This window comes from Carassius auratus, chromosome 22 (genome assembly GCF_003368295.1).
Source record: "Carassius auratus strain Wakin chromosome 22, ASM336829v1, whole genome shotgun sequence".
Classification (NCBI taxonomy): domain Eukaryota; kingdom Metazoa; phylum Chordata; class Actinopteri; order Cypriniformes; family Cyprinidae; genus Carassius; species Carassius auratus.
The window spans coordinates 31427472-31448076 of NC_039264.1; the positions used below are offsets into that span (position 1 = coordinate 31427472).

At 36.7% G+C, this 20605-nt stretch overlaps 2 protein-coding genes across 3 annotated transcripts; both read left to right on the plus strand.

Annotated features, from left to right (window-relative positions):
- The first annotated feature begins 11873 nt into the window (after positions 1 to 11873).
- LOC113040375 (uncharacterized) lies at positions 11874 to 15536 on the plus strand. Of its 2 annotated transcripts, none has more exons than XM_026198724.1 (4): positions 11874 to 11961; positions 14470 to 14790; positions 14864 to 15163; positions 15247 to 15536. In XM_026198724.1, the coding sequence occupies exons 2-4, from the start codon at positions 14514 to 14516 to the stop codon at positions 15402 to 15404; spliced, it is 735 nt and encodes a 244-aa protein (XP_026054509.1). In that variant the 5' UTR covers positions 11874 to 11961; positions 14470 to 14513; the 3' UTR covers positions 15405 to 15536. The 2 variants fall into 2 exon arrangements, with proteins under 2 accessions (XP_026054509.1, XP_026054508.1); XM_026198723.1 differs by lacking the exon at positions 11874 to 11961 and adding an exon at positions 13588 to 13676.
- A 716-nt stretch (positions 15537 to 16252) lies between these two features.
- On the plus strand, positions 16253 to 20520 carry LOC113040374 (gamma-glutamyl hydrolase-like). Its single transcript, XM_026198722.1, has 9 exons — positions 16253 to 16623; positions 17248 to 17362; positions 17452 to 17502; positions 17675 to 17759; positions 17847 to 17985; positions 18754 to 18860; positions 19413 to 19503; positions 19748 to 19885; positions 20044 to 20520. The coding sequence occupies exons 1-9, from the start codon at positions 16527 to 16529 to the stop codon at positions 20163 to 20165; spliced, it is 945 nt and encodes a 314-aa protein (XP_026054507.1). The 5' UTR covers positions 16253 to 16526; the 3' UTR covers positions 20166 to 20520.
- The last annotated feature ends 85 nt before the right edge of the window (positions 20521 to 20605 follow it).

Consider the following 20605-nt stretch of genomic DNA (forward strand, 5'->3'; position numbering starts at 1 on the left):
ATTTACATTTAGCAGACACTTTTATCCAAAGCAACTTACAAATGAGGACAATGGAAGCAATCAAAATCAACAAAAGAGCAATGATATACAGGTGCTGGTCATATAATTAGAATATCATCAAAAAGTTGATTTATTTCACTAATTCCATTCAAAAAGTGAAACTTGTATATTATATTTATTCATTACACACAGACTGATATATTTCAAATGTTTATTTATTTTAATTTTGACGTTTATAACTGACAGCTAGGGAAAATCCCAAATTCAGACGCGGCAGAGAGGAGTGAGTATGAGAAACATTCAGATACACAGGCTGATTCAGTCTTCTGAATTGGGAGTAGTGAACATGCATTATAAACTTCTTTCAAATTAGAATCTGTTGGGGAGATAAAATGTGCAAGATAACGTATATGTACTAATAAAAACATCAAACAAAAAAAACGTCAAACAAAAAAAATGTATCTTTTACTCTTCAGTACTGAAAGCAGAACTGATAAGGCAGCCCTTGATACTGTGACACAGCTCTTTCAAATTAACATTACCTTTTTTGCAGTGGCGGTAGTTTGTATGTCCATCTATAGTTGCCATCATCTAAGGTCTTTTGAGTACTGGTATCATCTGAAGTCCTCACAAGTCCTGCAAGTCCTGTGCTGTGCAGTTTCTAATAACCCTGGGATGGACATTTGCAGAAACAGGAAGGCAAAGGGAGAAAGATTAGCATAGCTGCTGTTCATATCATTTCAGGCAATGTGCACTTTTTACTATTTCATCAACGGAGTACATTGAGTACTATTTTTAATCTAGTAGGTTTAAACTGAAATAATTTTTCTAGATCCCTTAATAAACATATTATTTGTTGTCTGTTTTTGGGGAACAGACACAGTCTCTATAGAATGGACTGCATATGCCAGAGTAACATTTAATACATTTTAATAAAATTTAACTGGGAGGAACATCATAACTGTAATTTACACAACCATTCAAGAGTTTGGGGTCTGTAAGATATTTTATGCCTTTATAAAAAATCTCTTATGCTCACCACGGCTCCATTTATTGAATCAAATTACAGTAAAATAGTAACACTGTGACTATTACAATTCAAAACAACTCTTTTCTATGTGAATATTATGTTAAAATGTCATTTATTCCTTTGATCAAAGCTGAATTTTCAGCATCATTACTCCAGTCTTCAGTGTCACATCTTCAAAAATCATTCTAATATGATGATTTACTGCTCAAGAAACATTTCTGATTATGATCAATGTTAAAATACAGACGTGCTGAATTTTTTTTTGTTGGATTCGTTGTTACATAGCCTCCAAACATTTGAATGTTAGTGTTACATGCATCAAACTGTTCAAAATCATCTGTTTCAAATAGTGTTCCTGTAGCTCAACTGGTAGAGCACTGTGCAAGCAAGCGCAAGGTTGGGGGTTCGATTCCCCGGGAACACATGATATGTAAAAATTGATAGCCTGAATGCACTGTAAGTCGCTTTGGATAAAAGCGTCTGCATAAATAAATGCAGGTCTTTTGAACTTTGTATTCATCTGTGAATCCTGAAAAATAAAATGCATCACGGTTTCCACAAAAAAAAAATAAGCAGCAAAACTGTTTCAACGCTGATAATAAGTTTCTTGAGCAGCAAATCAGCATTTCTGAGGGATCCATGTGACACTGAAGACTGGAGGAATGATGCTGAAATACAGCTGCATATCACAGGAATAAATTAGTTTATAATGTATTCACATAGAAAACAGCTATTTTAAATTGTAATAATATTTCACAATATTACTCTTTTTACATATTTTAATCAAATAATTACTACAGAGGTGAGCAGAAGATAATTATTACAAATTGTATCAACTTCAAGCTTTTGAACACTAGTGTAGTGTATATTTGAGGTTTGACTTACTGTACTAGTCTTGTGGTCAATAGCATCTTGGAGATGTTGTCTTACAGTAGGTTCACTCCGACTCTGCTGGATGCAGCAGGCCATCAGCACTGAAGAATCTAGGAACAAAACAAGCTATTTGACACAGAGCCAACAATATTTAGTCTGCAGGTGCAGACAAGCTAGAGCAGGTGAAATGCAAAAAATAAATAAATAAAATAACAGATTCATTGCGATATATGTTGTGTCAGCAGCTCCCTTCAGAAATATTGAAATCTTGGACACTCCCTTCTGTTGTAGAAGGATTATTTTGTCACTCTTGAAATCGCAGAACAGTTTTATGTTTACCATAAAAGATCAAAACAACTTTAGTTTTCTGCCAATTTTCGCGCTCCTTCTTGATAACGTGACGTCATCGATAAACAGTAAAGTGTAAATGTTAAGGTTAAATAAATCAAGCAATTTCCAATCATTCATTGAAAGATTACAAACAAAACAGTCAAAAGCTATCATCTAAAGATGAAGATTTGATTAAAAGCCCAAACTTTCATAAATAAGAGCACAATAGAGTTATCATACATGACGATACGTCGTCTTAAAACGGTAGAAATGCTAACGGACTTTTCGAAGACAGTAAACCGTTCCTATGAAGTAAATAAACAACAGAAGCGAGTCAAATACAAGTAAGAGAAGTGTCAACAACAGTTATAAGTAATATTTGTGTGATTTTATGGACTTAACTCACCTGAAAACGGTGAAATCAGCGAGAAACGGGGTGTTTCCTCGTGACATTTGCAGTGTTGCGCTCCGTTTCCATGGCAACTCCATCCGGTCCGCGCGCACGCCCATGAAAGCACGTCACGAATTAAAAGTCACACGCTTACGTTACATAAATAAACATATGAATAAACATATTCCCCTTATTTTTTTCTGTAAGAGGGGGCGCGGCCATTTGTAAATTTAATGTGTCTGGCTTTCGGTGTCATTCCAGCTATATTAGCTGTACAAACAGCTTGTTTTGCTGTTTACTGTTGCAAACTGCTGTATCTCACCATGTTATTTATAATGTATTGTCTTAATTATGAACGTACTGGTTTGTAGTGCACACAGTTTTACCGTTTACTGCACTTTGTTCTTCTTGTTATTTCCCTATAACCATGACCATAAGTCTCACACATTCACATACAATTGTTTGGTGGATAGAAGTAGATCACTACATAATTCAAAATGTCATTCAATTATGATATTGCTAATTTAAAATTCATTTTGTAGTTCTATAGCCCAGTGCAAAATGCCAGGCCTGCACATAATAGTGGGACAAAGTGGCACTTTTATAGTTTAAGATTTTGTATTGTTGCTTTTACGAAACACACATATATGTATGTGTGTGTGTGTATGTATGTGTGTGTATATATATATATATATATATATATATATATATATGTATGTATATGTGTGTTTGTGTGTGTGTGTGTGTGTGTGTATAAGTTGCATATTCTAAAGATTCATAATTTTTTTTTTTTTGATGATTAGAGCTTAATTTAATGAATGTAATTATTGCATTTAAAAGTATAAAAAAGGAGTTAAACAAATATTATTTCATTATTTAAAATGATTTTTAAAGAAACTTTGTCCTGTGGTGTGACAGTACAGGTGTCACAATGGAGGACTTTTTTTTTTATCACACCAAAGGACGTTTCAGCCTTTTCTGTCAATTAATGACCTTGCTATTCCAAGCTAACCTGTCATTAGTGGCAAGCAAGACACATTTGTAAAATTTTCTAGGATTATGTAGCTTAACATGCACTTTTTAATAAAAATATATATATAATTTAGGGGTGTCATATTAATGCACAACAAAGCAAAATAAAATTGTAGTGGTTCCGAAAACGTTCAAAGGACATGGTGTCACACCAGAGGACATGGTACAAAAATGTAAAAAAATTGAATAACATTGCAGCTTCATAACAGGTCCGTGTAGGTCAAATAAATGTGTGTATGTATTTATATTATGTGTCCTGAAATATTATGGGCGTCCAGTACTCAAAATAGTTTTAGAACCACTGACTGGTAAAGTAAGGTGATCTGCCAGGATGTGTCTTCAAAAAATGGCACATCTGGTCACCTGGTATAGGCCATATCTGGCCCACATACAACAAGCCAGAACTCAACCTAGAACCGGTTTGTCACACACAGGCCAGATCTGGCCCACACACAGCAAGCCACGACACAAATTAAAGCCGGTTTGTCACACACGGGCCAGATCTGGCCCACACACAGCAAGCCACGACTCAAATTAAAGCCGGTTTGTCACACACGGGCCAGATCTGGCCCACACACAGCAAGCCACGACACAAATTAAAGCCGGTTTGTCACACACGGGCCAGATCTGGCCCACACACAGCAAGCCACGACACAAATTAAAGCCGGTTTGTCACACACGGGCCAGATATGGCCCACACACAGCAAGCCACGACACAAATTAAAGCCGGTTTGTCACACACGGGCCAGATATGGCCCACACACAGCAAGCCACGACTCAAATTAAAGCCGGTTTGTCACACACGGGCCGGATCTGGCCCACACACAGCAAGCCACGACTCAAATTAAAGCCGGTTTGTCACACACGGGCCAGATCTGGCCCACACACAGCAAGCCACGACACAAATTAAAGCCGGTTTGTCACACACGGGCCAGATCTGGCCCACACACAGCAAGCCACGACACAAATTAAAGCCGGTTTGTCACACACGGGCCAGATATGGCCCACACACAGCAAGCCACGACACAAATTAAAGCCGGTTTGTCACACACGGGCCGGATATGGCCCACACACAGCAAGCCACGACTCAAATTAAAGCCGGTTTGTCACACACGGGCCGGATCTGGCCCACACACAGCAAGCCACGACTCAAATTAAAGCCGGTTTGTCACACACGGGCCAGATCTGGCCCACACACAGCAAGCCACGACACAAATTAAAGCCGGTTTGTCACACACGGGCCAGATCTGGCCCACACACAGCAAGCCACGACACAAATTAAAGCCGGTTTGTCACACACGGGCCAGATCTGGCCCACACACAGCAAGCCACGACACAAATTAAAGCCGGTTTGTCACACACGGGCCGGATCTGGCCCACACACAGCAAGCCACGACTCAAATTAAAGCCGGTTTGTCACACACGGGCCAGATATGGCCCACACACAGCAAGCCACGACACAAATTAAAGCCGGTTTGTCACACACGGGCCGGATCTGGCCCACACACAGCAAGCCACGACACAAATTAAAGCCGGTTTGTCACACACGGGCCGGATCTGGCCCACACACAGCAAGCCACGACACAAATTAAAGCCGGTTTGTCACACACGGGCCGGATCTGGCCCACACACAGCAAGCCACGACCCAAACTAAAGCCGGTTTGTCACACACGGGCCAGATCTGGCCCACACATTGCAAGCCACGACTCAAACTAAAACCGGTTTGTTGTACACGGGCCAGATCTGGCCCACAAACAGTATGCCACAACTCAAACTAAAACCGGCTTGATGTGTGTGGGCCAGAGATGGCCCATATAACCTCTGCCGCTGCCAGAACTGAGCCAGATGTGCCATAGTTGGCCCAGATATGGCCCGGATATGTATGCTATCTGGGTTGTGACTCGGTTGATTCAGATCGGGACTTCGGAGCATGTTCGCGACTCGGTTGATTCAGATCGGGACATCGGAGCATGTTTGAGATTTGTTTTTAATTCAGATCTGGACATCGAAGTGTTTGTCAAACAGTTAATTGGTGATGAATGAATATTTGGACTTGAGGCTTGGACTTTTTAACCTGTCGATTCAGCATGTACATGGACACACTCTAGACTTAATCATCAGTAGAGCTCTAAACTTTTCATCCATTGTTATTAAGGACGTTATTAACCGTACTGAAAATAAGTAAATATTGTTAGCTGATGCTAACTGTCTAGCTAACAAGCTTGCTGGTGCTAACTTTAGGTAATTTTTATAAATAATGTCCAAATATTTTTATTCAACCACCTATATATATATATATAGATAGATCACCTCTGGGGAGAAAAGAAAGGATGTGATGTTCAGAACATGTTAACTAAAGTAATTATCAAAGAGGGGAAGAGATGCACGCCGTTTGTCCAGGGGTGTGTTTACAACACATACAAGGTTTGAGAAGGAAAAAAATCATTATGAAAATATAATTATATTTTCCTTAAAATCTTCAGGCCTTATCATGTCATATATAACTGTGATGTTCTGTAAAACAACAAACTTTAAAATACTTTGTTCTTACTGGTGAAAATCAGATGGTCATCTCTGTTTTCTCTCAGGTACATCACAGTGTAAGCTTCACAGTGAACATTACTCTCGTCAACGTAGTCCATATCAACAACAAAAACATATCTTGACTCCATATAGTGGTTATTTTTTGAAAAAATCCCAGGTATTTTGAGCAGTAGGATTATATATATATTAAAAAAAAAAAAAATGTGCTAATACAAAATTAAATTAGCCTATATAAAATTGCAAACATCTATCTTTTAGTACTTTTTTACTTAAGTACATAAAAAATTGAGTACTTTTGTACTTTCAATTAAGTAAAATGGAAAAAGGAGTACTTTTACTTTTACTGGAGTAATATTTTATTATACGGATCTGTACTTTTACTCAAGTACTTGATTTGTGTACTTCGTCCACCACGGTCCACGGCTGAGGAAGTGGTGTAATGCAAAATATATCCATACCTGTTTCCATGAACAAAAACATCTACATCTATTTTTTGGGGTGAACTATTCCTTTAATAGCGAGGTGTTCATGAATAGTTCCTTACGACATTCAAAGCTACAGTCTTTTGTTTAGTTAGGAATAAAGCCATTAGTCATCTTTTTAATGTAATGTAAACATTTCTAATCTTTTGTAGCTCGTCTGCCTGTCCCTATCATTAGCAGAGACTGTTCTTCATCTTCATCTTGTTCAGTGGTGAATGTGAGTCATGTGACTCTCTCCTGGTACAAAGGAAACAGTTTATTGTCCAGCATCAGTGTGTCTGATCTCAGCAGCAGCGTCTCTTTACATCTGGAGGTTGACTATCAGGATAACAACAGCTACAGCTGTGTGATCAACAATCACATCTGTAACCAGACCACGCATCTGGACACTGGTGAACTCTGTCAGATACATTCAGGTAACATTAGTGTTTATTGATGTAAGTCGGCAGCATCAGTCGTTTTGTATGTTTATTGTTGTTTTATCTCCTCAGACTCTGAATGTGTCTGCTGTTGTGACACTACTAAAGCTGTGATCCAATTGGTCATCTCTGCTCTGGTGGGTGTGGCTACTGTTGTTGTTCTGGGTTTTGAAATCACATCCGGAAAAGCTGAAAAGAAAAAACATCCTCATACAAAAACAACTCCTACATCAACTTCAGCCCTACACTGATTCACTATTTAAACAATCATCTCAAACTCTTTTTTTTTTTTTTTTTACCTTTTTTTTCCAGATTTTTTTTTAATGGTTACAAAGGAAGAAGTGTATTTTTTATATGCACTGTTTATAATTTAGGATAGTCTATGTTTATGTAGAAAATAGCTTTTTCTATCTTTTTTTCTATCTATCTTTCGTTCTTCAATCTTGGCTAATTTACTGGCCAACATATTTTTTTCTGCAGGTGGAAGATTTTTTTTATAAAAAAAAAATATTGTAAATTAAATGCAAACTACAGTATATAAAATACAAAATTGCATAAAATTGGGCCTATATTTAAATTTATATTGGGGATCCATGTACATTACATGAAAGGAAATAAGCAGAGACGAGAAAACGGTTACTGCACCTTTATTAGTTTGATTTTTTTGTGTGCAAAAAGGTTTTAGTTCATAGGTAGAAAATGGATAAATGACTTCTGAATTCGTTTTCCTCGTTGTCGATCATAAGCCAATTGGACAACCAAATCAGTTATGTTTTAACAAAATAAGAGTTAAAACTGTACAGGGCAGGTCCTAGATTAGGCTTTCACTTTTTATAGATTTTTTTAAAGTTTTAAAGTTAAAGGGGTCATGTAAAACATTTTTTTTTTTTTTTTTTTTTTTTAAAGATCATTATTTTGTGAATTTGGGGTAACAGAATATGTTGACTTGCCTTGATGTTAAAAAAACAAAATTATTCAAATACTGTACATTATTGTAGGTCCTCTATGCCCCGCCTCTCTCAAATGCATTGTTTTCTACAAAGTCCCTCTTTCTGACAAGCACAGTCTGCTCTGATTGGCCAACTGACCCAGTGCATTGTGATTGGCTGAACAGCACAAGCACTTGTAGGAAATGTAACACCCCTTTCCATTATCGCTTCCTCTTTCAAAATAAATGTAAATACAGTTAATAATGTCCTTAGTTTTACCATCAGCTCAAGCCTGAAAGGAGAACAGATTCATGTGACAGACACAAATAATGAATCGGTCGCTCTTCTCTCTCTCTATCTCACAGACGTTTTAGCAGTCTTTACTTTAATAAAGAATACCTCTTTGGATTTGAGACTTTAGTCTTTGCAACTTCTAGATCTTATGTTAAACAGACATCTCTGTGACATTGGGTGCTATCAGGGTATCAAAACGTACATGGACCACTCCCACAAGAGTTTGTCAAATGTGTCAAAATGTTTTATTGAAGGTGGTGCAAGCACACAGTAAATTATTGTTTTAAAAAGTATATGCCACCTCTAGGTCAAAGTTCAAGGTCAACTATTTTTGTCAAATTTCGTCTCTTTTAAAAAAAATAAACCAGTAAAATCCTATTAATAAGCCAACTGTACTGTAAGTTACCTCACCGTGTACAGTTAAAATGTACAGATTTTACAGCAAATCTGTTTTCATTGTATATAATGGGCAGAGGTTTACCCAGAATTTATAGGACACTTAAGTTTATTATTATTATTAATTATTTTTAAAAAATCATATTTTGTCCTTGATGAGGCTGAAGTGAGCTTCAAGACCAAAACTGCAGCGTTTCACTTACATTATAAAACTGTTTACAAACTCACATCCTTTAGATTGTCCACTAGAGGGAGGAAAACCTTCAAAAATGTTTGTTCATTAACACTGATCAAAACTGTAGAATTGGCACCAATGTAACATACATGCAATGTATTTAACAGAAATATCTGCAATAACTGGCAAGATCTCAGTTGATAGCAAAATATTCCTTCAACAGTAAAATAACCAACAAAAAAAGTAAATGTAAAGTTAGTCGAAACCATTTGTTATGATACTTTATGGCTCAGTAAGTAGAGAAGTTTTATAAAAATGAAAAGTAAAGGATAATGCAACAGTCACTATAGATGAGTGTTTGCAGTAATCTCTCCATTCATTAACGTCATTGTCTCCTCTGGCACATTCCCTCCATTTTCTGAGGAATCTGTAAAAACAAAACAACAAGATTATCTGAATCAAAATGATTGTTTGAAAATTTTTACTCCGATTTGGTTCATTTTACATGAATTTTGTTGTTTCAGAAACAGAAAGTCTAACAGTTTTGAAGGATCTTTATTCGACTAAATGATTTGAGCTGCTCACCTCGGACGATAAATGTCTTGGAAATCACATTTCTCCCATTCCTGGAGATATTTAGTTTATAAATCCCAAAGTCTGTGAGTCTGATGTCATTAATTGTGAGATATCCGTTCTGTTGATCCATCTGGACTCTGTTTCTGAATGTCTCATCATGACCAGTAGCATCGAAATTGTTTTGCTCATTCAGCCTGGCAAAGGCAATGAAGGGGTTTGTGCTGTCTGTGTTTAATTCTCCAAACCTCCACTGCAGCACATCAAAACTTTTTATTGCAGTAACGCCAGTGTTTAGAGTCACCGTCTCTCCCACCCTCACTGATACTGTTTTCAGTTCATCTGTCTCAGCCAAACCATCACCTGCAGAACCAAGACAAGAGTAAATTATTTTTATTAACTACAGCACTGTTTCTTTGTAATGGCATTTGATGACAGAGAAGGGTGAAAACCAGATGTCAGTATATTAGACCTGTGAGTTAGGTCTTAAAGTGACAGCAGCCTAACCTCACTGCTTTTGTCTGAATAACTTTTGAGCTTTAATAAAAATTATGTATATTTCATTCATATGGTACTGTATTTTACATTTGAGTATTATAATTTCTAGGTGATTAGAATTTAAATTTCTGTTTATTTTATTTGTAACATTCAATTGTGTTTATTTGTTCAGTTGCTTGTAATTTGTATCTTTCTTCTGACTGTTTATTTGTTTTAAATAAGCTTGCGAAGTTTTTGCTCATATTAAGGCTATTAGGGCCAACGAGTTTTTACTACAAAGTAGTCTTTATAAAACCAACATAGATATTATATATTTTTGCCATTTCACTAATGGATGCAGTTATACAGTGTCTTACCATTGTTCATCTCAGTGTATTCTTGTTTAGGGGTCTGGCCTGTTTAAACAAACCACAGACTTAAATAAGTAATTCAATTACATAAATGTGGTTAAAATTACATGCTTGCACAATAAAGCTCATTTTGCTCTATTAACTTTTAGTAAACTTGCCTGGTTGATTTGTGTTCCTGTATTTCCAGTAGACACGGAGTATCACAACTGCAGCCAAGACTAGTACAATAATTACAACACTAACACAGATCACCACCATGTGACTTAACGGTAAGCCATCTTCTGGGATTAAACTTGATGCATCCACTATAAAACAGTAGATAAGAGAGTTAACAAAAAAACATTGATGTGCAAGCTGAAAAATTAGAGAACTGAACAAATCAGTTTATATCAGCACTGACATCCACTTAAATCAGCTCTGCTGTACCTGAACATGTGTGACAGAGTTTGCTGATGTCCAGATGTGTGGTCTGGTTTGTGATGGGATTGTTGATCACACAGCTGTAGCTGTTTTTCTCCTGATATTCCACCTCCAGAGGTAGAGAGAGACTGATGCTGAGATCAGACACACTGATGCTGGACAATAAACTGTTTCCTTTGTACCAGGAGAGAGTCACATGACCCACATTCACCACTGAACACAACAATGAACAATATGATGAAGATGAAGGACACCGAGAAGAGTTTCTGGTGATGACAGGAACGGGCAGAGGACCTGAAGAGGGAAAAATCTGAATAAATAGACAATCCAAAATCCAAAATTTAGTTTTACACACTAATCTATTTACCAGCATCCATGTCATCTCACTGACTAAACCATATTAGTACTAAAAAACAATGTCAATGAGGAGCGTCCTTGAGCTTGGAAAAGCATTATATACATTAAACATGTTGCTATTATAATTATTATTAAAACAGAAAAAATCCAATTGTAAAAGTTCTAAACACCACATGTAAATTTCCACTAGTTTTGTCTCTCTGGGTCGCTTGCCACAAATGACACATACCAGACTTTGACTGGGGTCTCATTTCACCCTTTACAAAAGAAACCAGACACTGTACATTTAGCTTGGTGTTGTCTCTAAGAGGATATTGGATGATAGAAAGATGGAAAAGTTACCAAAGTAACCACCTGTGACTTGGCAAATTTTGCATTTGGCCTGCTGACCGACTCGTACAGTATTCTTAATATGGTTCAATGTTGCAACACACTGAAATCAACTACAAAATACTCACCAGAAACTATAACACTGAACGTCTTTGGCAGGACCTCTTTTCCACCAATTGTCTGCAGTTCATAAAGTCCAGAGTCTACAGTTTTGGTGTCTGTGATGGTCAGAGATCCAGTCAGATCATCCAGCTGCAGCCTGTCTCTGAATTTCCCATCAAGAACATCATTGTATACTGAGATCTTATTGACTACAGTGTTTATCTGAGCTATACGAGTGTGGCCAAGTCCAAATACCCACACTATAAGTTCATATTTCTGTAAATCAGTAAGATCAGTGTGAAGCGTGACAGAATCTCCCTCCATCACTGACTTCACAATATCAGTAAACACACCTGGAAAACAAACGGACACTGTTGTAAAGACTCGAGGAAATCCAAATGTTTATCATCTTATCATATTTGATCAAGTTCAAAAGGTTAGTTGTTTGAGGGAAATGGTAGTGCAGTCTGCAGATGTGTAACTGAGGTTGATAAATTATGTAAATATTACGCGTACGCATATCGCTCAATAAAATGGACACATTTAGCTCGATTACAAAAGGCGTAACCTCAAGCGAAGTTTAAAGAGCTACAAAGCGAAAGCATAAGTCTCGAAGCTTTCTAAATACTCACCTTTTGCGAGCAAAAGGAATAGAAGTAAAACAGGGGCTTTCATTTTCGTGAGTTGTGACATTTAATGAAGATGTTGAGTGTAGTTAGTAAGTGTTACGAGTGTTTAGCCTTTAACTAGCTAGCTCGTATCATATACATCCGCGCTAACAGCGAAAACACCATTTTCTGACTACTATTTTTGGTTGTAACCGACCTTACACCGCTATGTAGAGCTATTTTTACACCCATTGAGATTAATTTGTGAATTATACTGTGAATTATAGACTCCTGGATATTTCTCTTCTGAGAAGCCTGGCGTTGAGAGAATCGGAAGTGAGATTTTCATAAACTTCAGGAAGTTATTAGTCCTGTGATATCCTGAAGCAAGGAAGGATATTGATCGCGTCGCCACCTACCAATGCAAACAAAAACATAACTTTCACTGTTTGGAGCTCCGCTACCTATCTTTTCAAAATGACTTTCCTAAATACATGTAATCACGTGATATTCAGCTGAAATAGCTGTTTCAATAAAGTATCTAACTTTACACCACACGTGTTGACTTCAACGTAGTAAAGTGTACGTGTGTTTTGTGTGTCCTGGAGGTGTCTTGCAGTTCACCTGATGACCACTTGTCTTGTGGGATACAGCTATGACTTCTTGTGGGTGCATACTGTATTCTAGGTCAAACTGAAATCAGATTAACCCCAAATCACCCTGACATATTCATCTAAACATTATGGTGTAATTTTGAAAACTTTATAATGAGAACAAAAGTATTATTGCTTAGTTGGTTTAATTTTCATCATCACGTTCTAAATGGTTGCATCAGATCAAGAGAAGATCTGCAGCAGATCAAGTGTGTGTGTGTGTGTGTGTGTGTGTGTGTGTTTAATAAACTGTGAGCAGCTTCTGAGACAAAATGAAACCTGCAGTGTATCTGACTTTTTTTTTTAATCTAAATGTGGTTTTGTTTTGTTGAGTGGACGGAATAGCTCGTGTTTGTGTGTGTGTTGCATGTGGTTGAATGGCTTCTTCCTGTCCTTGTAACGTGAACCACATATTTTTCCTATAAATATAAATAAACTAGATAAAGTAAAATAGACAAAGTAGTTAGTCTATCAACACTATTTAATGCTACTCACAATTAGGTATCTATTTGCCAATGACCATTTCATATTTAATAGAGAAACAAATGAACCATTACAAGAACTCGTAGTAGGTTGCGGTTTGCACACTAGTAATGTAAGATATTGAGAAGTTTGACTTGTTTTAATATCAGCAGCACCCGTAACATGATCGGCTGTCATAAATAATAAAGAGAAGACGTATTTTATAGCAATGGTTAATTATGTAGGTTAAGTAGAACAAATGCAAATGCAGGGTTAGTGCATCTGCACGCCGTGGGAGGGTGTAAAACAGAGGAGGACTCACTCCTGATCACATTTCGAGTGATGTTCTCTCAGATAGCACAGCAATCTGCTGATAAACATGCTTCAGTGGCTTGTTTTGTTTGTTTTGTGCTTCTGGCGTCTTGTTGGTAAGTTCAAATGTCCTCTTTTTCTTAGCCCTTTTAGCTCTTGCAGTTTTATAATGGAGTAAAAACCTGTTGAAATTGATTTTACATTTTACATTACCTTACAGACGGGAAAATGTATGAACCTGTTTAGCAAGCTAATATCATGCTATGCTACAACTAATATAGTAAGCAAATAATTCACTGAAAAGAAAGCGATTTTTTTTTTCCTCTTTATATATTTTTTTTAGATGCATCTTGTTATATTAGTGTAGTGCTGGTTATTGGTAAACCTGTTTTCGTGTTAATAGTGGTTTATGTCTACTAAACGGAGACCAACTTAATATTCAGACTGCAGAGTAATCAATTTAAAACACATTGGACTTATTTCTATTAATTTTGTATTACTGTGCCAGAATTAATATAATTTAATAATTTAATCATGTTATCAATAAAAAGTAACTGTAGTCTGATTTCACAATGATCATATCCCACTAATAATAAAATTGAAATAGTTTTTTTTAGACAGTCATACCAATCTGTGCTTTTCCAGTGACCATTTGAAAACCATTTGGGACAGATTTGACTTACTATTTCAAGAAACACTCTAAACACTTTGGAAAATCAATCAATTGTTTAGTTAACATTTACATATGAGATGTACCACTAATACACAGCTTTGTGCTTTTTCTTAGTGCTAAAATAGATAAGTGGTTTGAGAATGAACTTTGAAGTTAACTGAAACTAGTGAACCAACAGAAAGCATATAAGGCTCTTTACTCAGTGATTGAGAAAGAAGTGCTCTTGTGTGTTTCAGATGTGATTGGTGTTGAGGCAGATGAAATCGAGACGTTGTCAGTGATGGAGGGCGATTCTGTCACCTTACCGACTGGTGTGTCTAAAATACAAGAGGATGATCTGATAATGTGGATGAGTGGAAACTACTGTATCGCTAAACTCAACATATCATCCCAAGTCATCTCTGAAACTCACAACATATTCAGAGACCGACTGAAGCTGGATCATCAGACTGGATCTCTGACCATCACAAACACCAGAAGCACAGACTCCGGACTTTATAAAGCACAGATGATTGGACAACATGTGTCAAAGAAAACTTTCAATGTCACCGTCATCGGTGAGTAGAAACTCACAGACTCCGACACAAACAATTTATTCTGGTTTCTTGATGTTTCTCTAATGTTTTCCAGCTCGTCTGCCTTTTCCTGTTATCACGAGTTACTGTCCTCAGAATCCTTCTCCATCAGGATCATCGCCATCCAGATGTGTACTGTTGTGTTCAGTGGTGAATGTGGGTCACGTAACTCTCTCCTGGTACAAAGGAAACAGTTTATTGTCCAGCATCAGTGTGTCTGATCTCAGCATCAGTCTCTCTCTACCTCTGGAGGTGGAATATCAGGAGAAAAACAGCTACAGCTGTGTGATCAACAATCCCATCAGAAACCAGACCACACATCTGGACATCAGCAAACTCTGTCAGCCATGTTCAGGTATCATCAAACCATCAGCACATCCGCAGCATATCATCAATCATTATATATACAGATATTTATTCAGTCCTTTTTCCCTTCAGAATGCGTCTGCTGTTGTAAGTCAACTGAAGCTGTGATCCGATTGGCTGTCTCTGCTCTGGTGGGCGTGGCTACTGTTGTTGTTCTGGTTTATGACATCAGATCCAGAAGAGCTGAGCAGAAAGAAAGAGCTCTGATATCATTATCGGACCATAACTGACTTACTATAAGAAGAATAAACCTATGTTTATGTTTTTATGTTCTATGAATGCTCTGTAACACAACATGGCTTAAAACTTATAGCTAATTCTGATTCTCGTGAAATCATATTTTTATTTTTACTTATCATCCATTTCTGCAATAAAAAATAAACATATTTCTTTCATTTCTGCTTACTGAACACTTTCTTCTGTGTCTGTGGTCTGGTAGGTAGCAGACCTGTGGAATGTCAGCATTAAAGCATTGACAGGAAGTTGGTTCATTTTTTTTTAAGAACTTGCCCTTTAGTGGCAGAACGTTCTGTCTTTAATACTGTTGTTACCCACAATGTTAAAAAAGAACGAAGTTGTATCCAAATTGAGCTACTGGTTCTTTTGTGTCACCTTACACACCTTTGTTTGAGAACCAAGTTTACTTTTTTAGCAACCCTCAGAAAACTATTTTCTGGTAGGTCGATTGCTTTTGATGTACTGAAGCCTTGCTATGTGTTAACCTACTTTAACCTACTTTCTACAGAGGGCACTTATTATTCAACACAGCTGATGCAAGTGTTACCTACTCTTTTATGAAAGGTCACCATAATTATGAGATTATGTGTTATGATGATTGATTGTCATAGAGCGATTTGTCTTAATGTTGTTTTAATAGAGTCATACAATGCACTCCTTTGTACTGAATGTAGAAAATAATTAATCATCGCTTTTCTCTTGTTCATTTCTTTTACAGAATGTAACGTTTACGTAACGTTTTGCTTTTTTTAATAGCACACGTGGTATTAGGCTACAATTATCTTCTGACAAGAATGCAGTTTTTAGAATTTAAGAACATTTTGACAGGAACGTCATTGTGACGATGATGATTCGAGTGGGCGGGGCCAGCCGTGACTTTTCGCTTTTTATCTCATTGGATTGTGAATCCGTCGAGCTGATCCTCATTCCTCACTGAAGAACAGCTAACGCTTCAGTAATTCACGCGTGTCAAGGAGCCGCTCGGTTAACGTGACGATTGCGGATAAGTGGATCCAGGTTAAAAAGCCTGACATCGCCAGTGCAGCTCTTTACAGATAACATCTAGGACTAGGAGCTGTCATTTATTTCCTCCTTTGGTGTGTTACCTGAGGTGGATGTATTACCAGGTGCTCGTCCTCGCGGTCTTTGCCGCTTTTCTATGCGGCTTTCCAGCATCATTCGCTCGTAGTTTAAATGACAGACCAATCATCGGTAAGAATATAAGCGAGTCTTTGTGAACTTCTGTTTGATGGTAACTAGTGTATGATGTCTGGTAAATTATGTTTTATGTTATCTGATAATCTTGCGATGTCGTGTTGCTCACTAGGATTTTTTTTTAATCGCAAGCATCCTTCCTGTACTCGTTTTCTTCTGGATTGTTTTTTTAACTCTTAAAAGCATAGTCATTGTAACACATTTTAAACATGGTTGGAACCTAACCTTGCAGGAAAAAAGAAAAATTTAACCATTCAGTACTTAGCTGTTCTCCTAACCAGTCCATGTTGGTTTGGTTTGATGATTTTAAAGAGTTTGTGCGCTTTTGTGGTTGTGATACCAACTACCTGTTTGGTTAGTCTAGGAAGACAACAGACCAGTACAACCTTATGAAAATTAACCATTGTTTTAATAGCCAAAAGTGAAACTATGGGTAGTTTCACTAACTATGGTTACTATAGTTAGGGTTGTAAAGCCATTGGTAATTTGTGGTAACCATATTTCAACTATTTTAACTATATACATATATATTATTATTATTATTTATTATTATTATTTTTTTATATATATATTTTTTTATTATTATTATAATTATTTTTTTTTTTTTTTTTTGCATTACAGGAATTTTAGCCCAGGAAAACTTAGAAGACGACCCTGAAGCACAGGGCTCTTCTTATATTGCTGCATCATATGTGAAACACTTGGAGTCAGCTGGTGCCAGGGTTGTACCAATTCAGTAAGTTAAACACAATCTACATGCTATTATTAAAAATAAATAAATAAAAAAGGAAAGAATTCATAAAGGTCATTGTATTTGGTTTGCAGCATAAATCGCACAGAGGAGGAATATGAAAAACTGTTCAATGCAATTAATGGGTGAGTGAGTTTGACTACTTTGACCCCTGCCTAAGCTGCTAGATGTGTTTGGAACATGGAAGTTGGTTTATATTTGGTCCCTCTTGTAAACCACTTACTAGACCAGCTAGAAACCATATAATATGTTCCAGAACTGCTTTTTATTCATACCTATATTAATCGACTGATTTAGTTTGCTGCTTCCTGGTGGGGATGTGGACATCGACAAGTCTCAGTTTACCAGAGTGGCAAAGATTTTCTATGAACTTGCAGTAAAGGTAAGTGAAAAACATCATCATCATGTGAAAATAAGATTGAATAAATATGATTATGCCTTGATGGTTCTTCGTTATTAACCACAACAGGCTAATGATGTTTCGGATTATTTTCCGATCTGGGGCACCTGCCAGGGCTTCCAGCAGCTCACGGTTCTGACCAGCAACAAGAACTTATTGACCTTGACTGACACCAAAGCAGTCGCCCTGCCACTGACCTTCAGCCCAGGTTGGTAGCATTGTGTTTTTCTTGAGCGACAACCTCATGCTCTCTCATGAAGCCAACAAGGAAGTGAGAAAAAATGTAATTCATCGACTGGCTGCCTGACGCTGGCTGCAAAAGGGAGTCAGTCCCATTGACTCCCCATGTTAAAATGCCCAAATTTACATCAGAAAAATACATGTTTACAGCCTGGTGCAAAAAATTATTTTGGTCTATATAGCTAATGTTACACTTCATGACAATTGTGAAGGGGTGAATTTTTTTATAACTCATCCGTTTAAATAATATTAAGCCTTAAAATTCTGCATAATTAAGGGTGTGGCCAATTAAGTGACAGGTGGATTGCCCTGCTGTCACCGCCGTTGCGCTAGGTGGGCGTGGCTTCAGCAACCAGCTCCCACCTTTTCGCCTATTTTTGATTACCCCAGAGTGATCGCGGTGATGTGCTGCCAAGATGGCGACGGCTGCCTCCTCCCTCTTTTGGTTTCAAAAAACTCTCTACGGAAACCTATGAGTGACATCACAGACACTAAATCTATGTTTTTATACAGTCTATGGTTTTTCTCCAAATGCCATATTTTGGAATTAATGGGCGTACAAGTTTATATAAGAATATTTATATACCCATGACAAACTAGATGTGTAGCATGATGATGTGGCTTACTATTCTTATACATTTGCGACACTTTCTAAACTTTTTCATATATTATTGCAGCAAACTAATGGCTGTTTACAATGAGTTGATGTTCAGTCAATGATTTTGATCGATTACAGGAGCTCAAAAAAGCAGGTTGTTTAAGAAGTTTCCAAAGGATGTTCTTCAGTCTTTGTCAGAAGAGAACATCACGTCTAATTTCCACAGCTGGAGCTTGTCCATGCAGGTAGCAACTTTATTTAATAACACTGCAATGCATACAATGGAATGCCATCAAAACCAGAAACATTGATTTCTGTATTTCTCTTGGTACTTCTTGAATACTGACCAGCAGTGTTGGGGAAAGTTACTTTTAAAAGTAATGCATTACATTACTTGTGCGTTACTATTTCTCACCTGGGCTTTGCTGGCTAACAAAAATACATTTCTAACAATAACACTCTTATTTGCGAAAAAAAAAATATTAAAAAACGTTTGTTGCTTTTGCTTATTGATTATTCATATGGGACCATCAAAGGTTAGCAGTGAGATCAATCATATCAAGTGTATTTGTGTTTTTTAACAGGTTTAATTATTGCAGGTTTGCATCATTTCTGAGATTTTATTAATTTTGAGGAATTTTTATGTAAATGCATCAATTCACTAGTTTTTTTTTTTACTACTAAAAGTAATCTGATAACTCAACTAAAGTTATGTATAATTTGTTACCCCCAACACTGCAGATCAATCACTGTATACTTCAGCTACGGAGTTGTCTAAACATGATTTGCTCTTACAGAATTACAGTAGCAATGCCAAGCTTAAGCGTTTTTATCGAGTCCTGACAACAAACACAGATGGCAAGAAGGAGTTCATTTCCACCATGGAGGGTATGAATGCTACAGAGCATCTCTTTGTGTATGTGTGTGATGTAACCCATCATTCAGGAAGTCCCACATTCATCTGTTTTTCATTAAATTGAGTTCACCCATAATACTGTACTGTAGTGAGCTAATTGGTCGGTTTTACATGTAGGAGTAAATATGTGTGTAGAAGTGAATATAATTAGTTACATTTATATACTTGTATATTATATCAAAATGTTTTAATGAGCCTCTGTTGAATATCCTGTAGCATATCAATATCCCTTCTATGCTGTTCAATGGCATCCAGAGAAAAGCCCGTTTGAGTGGATTGAGAAAGATGGTATGGTGCACACACTCTCAGCCATCAAAGCCGCGTTCTACACTGCCCACTTCTTCGTTTCTGAAGGTTGGTCAACTAAAAAAATTTACATTTTAAAGTGAAGTTAGAATATCTTGTATTTGCATTATTTTACCCTTTTAATTTTGCTTAACTTGGTGTTAAGATTTGGGTTTTTACACTGACCACTTATTTTATTACTTTATTTGCTGTTTTTCTTTTTTCAGCAATGAAAAACCATCATCGGTTTTCTTCGCAAAGTGAAGAAGAAAAATATCTGATTTACAACTATCAGCCTGTCTTCAAAGGCATGAACAGCATTTTTCTTCAAAATTACTACTTCGATTGAGTGTTCACACTGTTCATTGTGGCAGAATTTTTTTTTCAATTTTATTTTTTTAAACTACTGTTTTAATTTCTTTCCTCAAAGTTTGCCCAAACTTGATGTTTGGAATGCATAATTGTAACATTCATAATTCTGACTCACTTACGTAGCTCTCGATTGTAGATATGAAGTGTTTTAGAATCATCGTGACAGAATGTATTGTTACAGTTATATCCATTTCAGAAGTCGTATTATATAATATGTATCTTCTAGTGCCATTGTTCAGAAGTTAAACAATGTTATGTTTCACAGGGTTCAGTAACATGACCAATGCAATGTAAAAAAAATTCTATTACTCTTGTCAATTTGAGAGAAAATAAAATATAGATATAAACTGTTATCTTAAACTGGAAAACAAACCTAAATATTTTAATTGTATATGGTAACTCACTCATTTCCCCAGT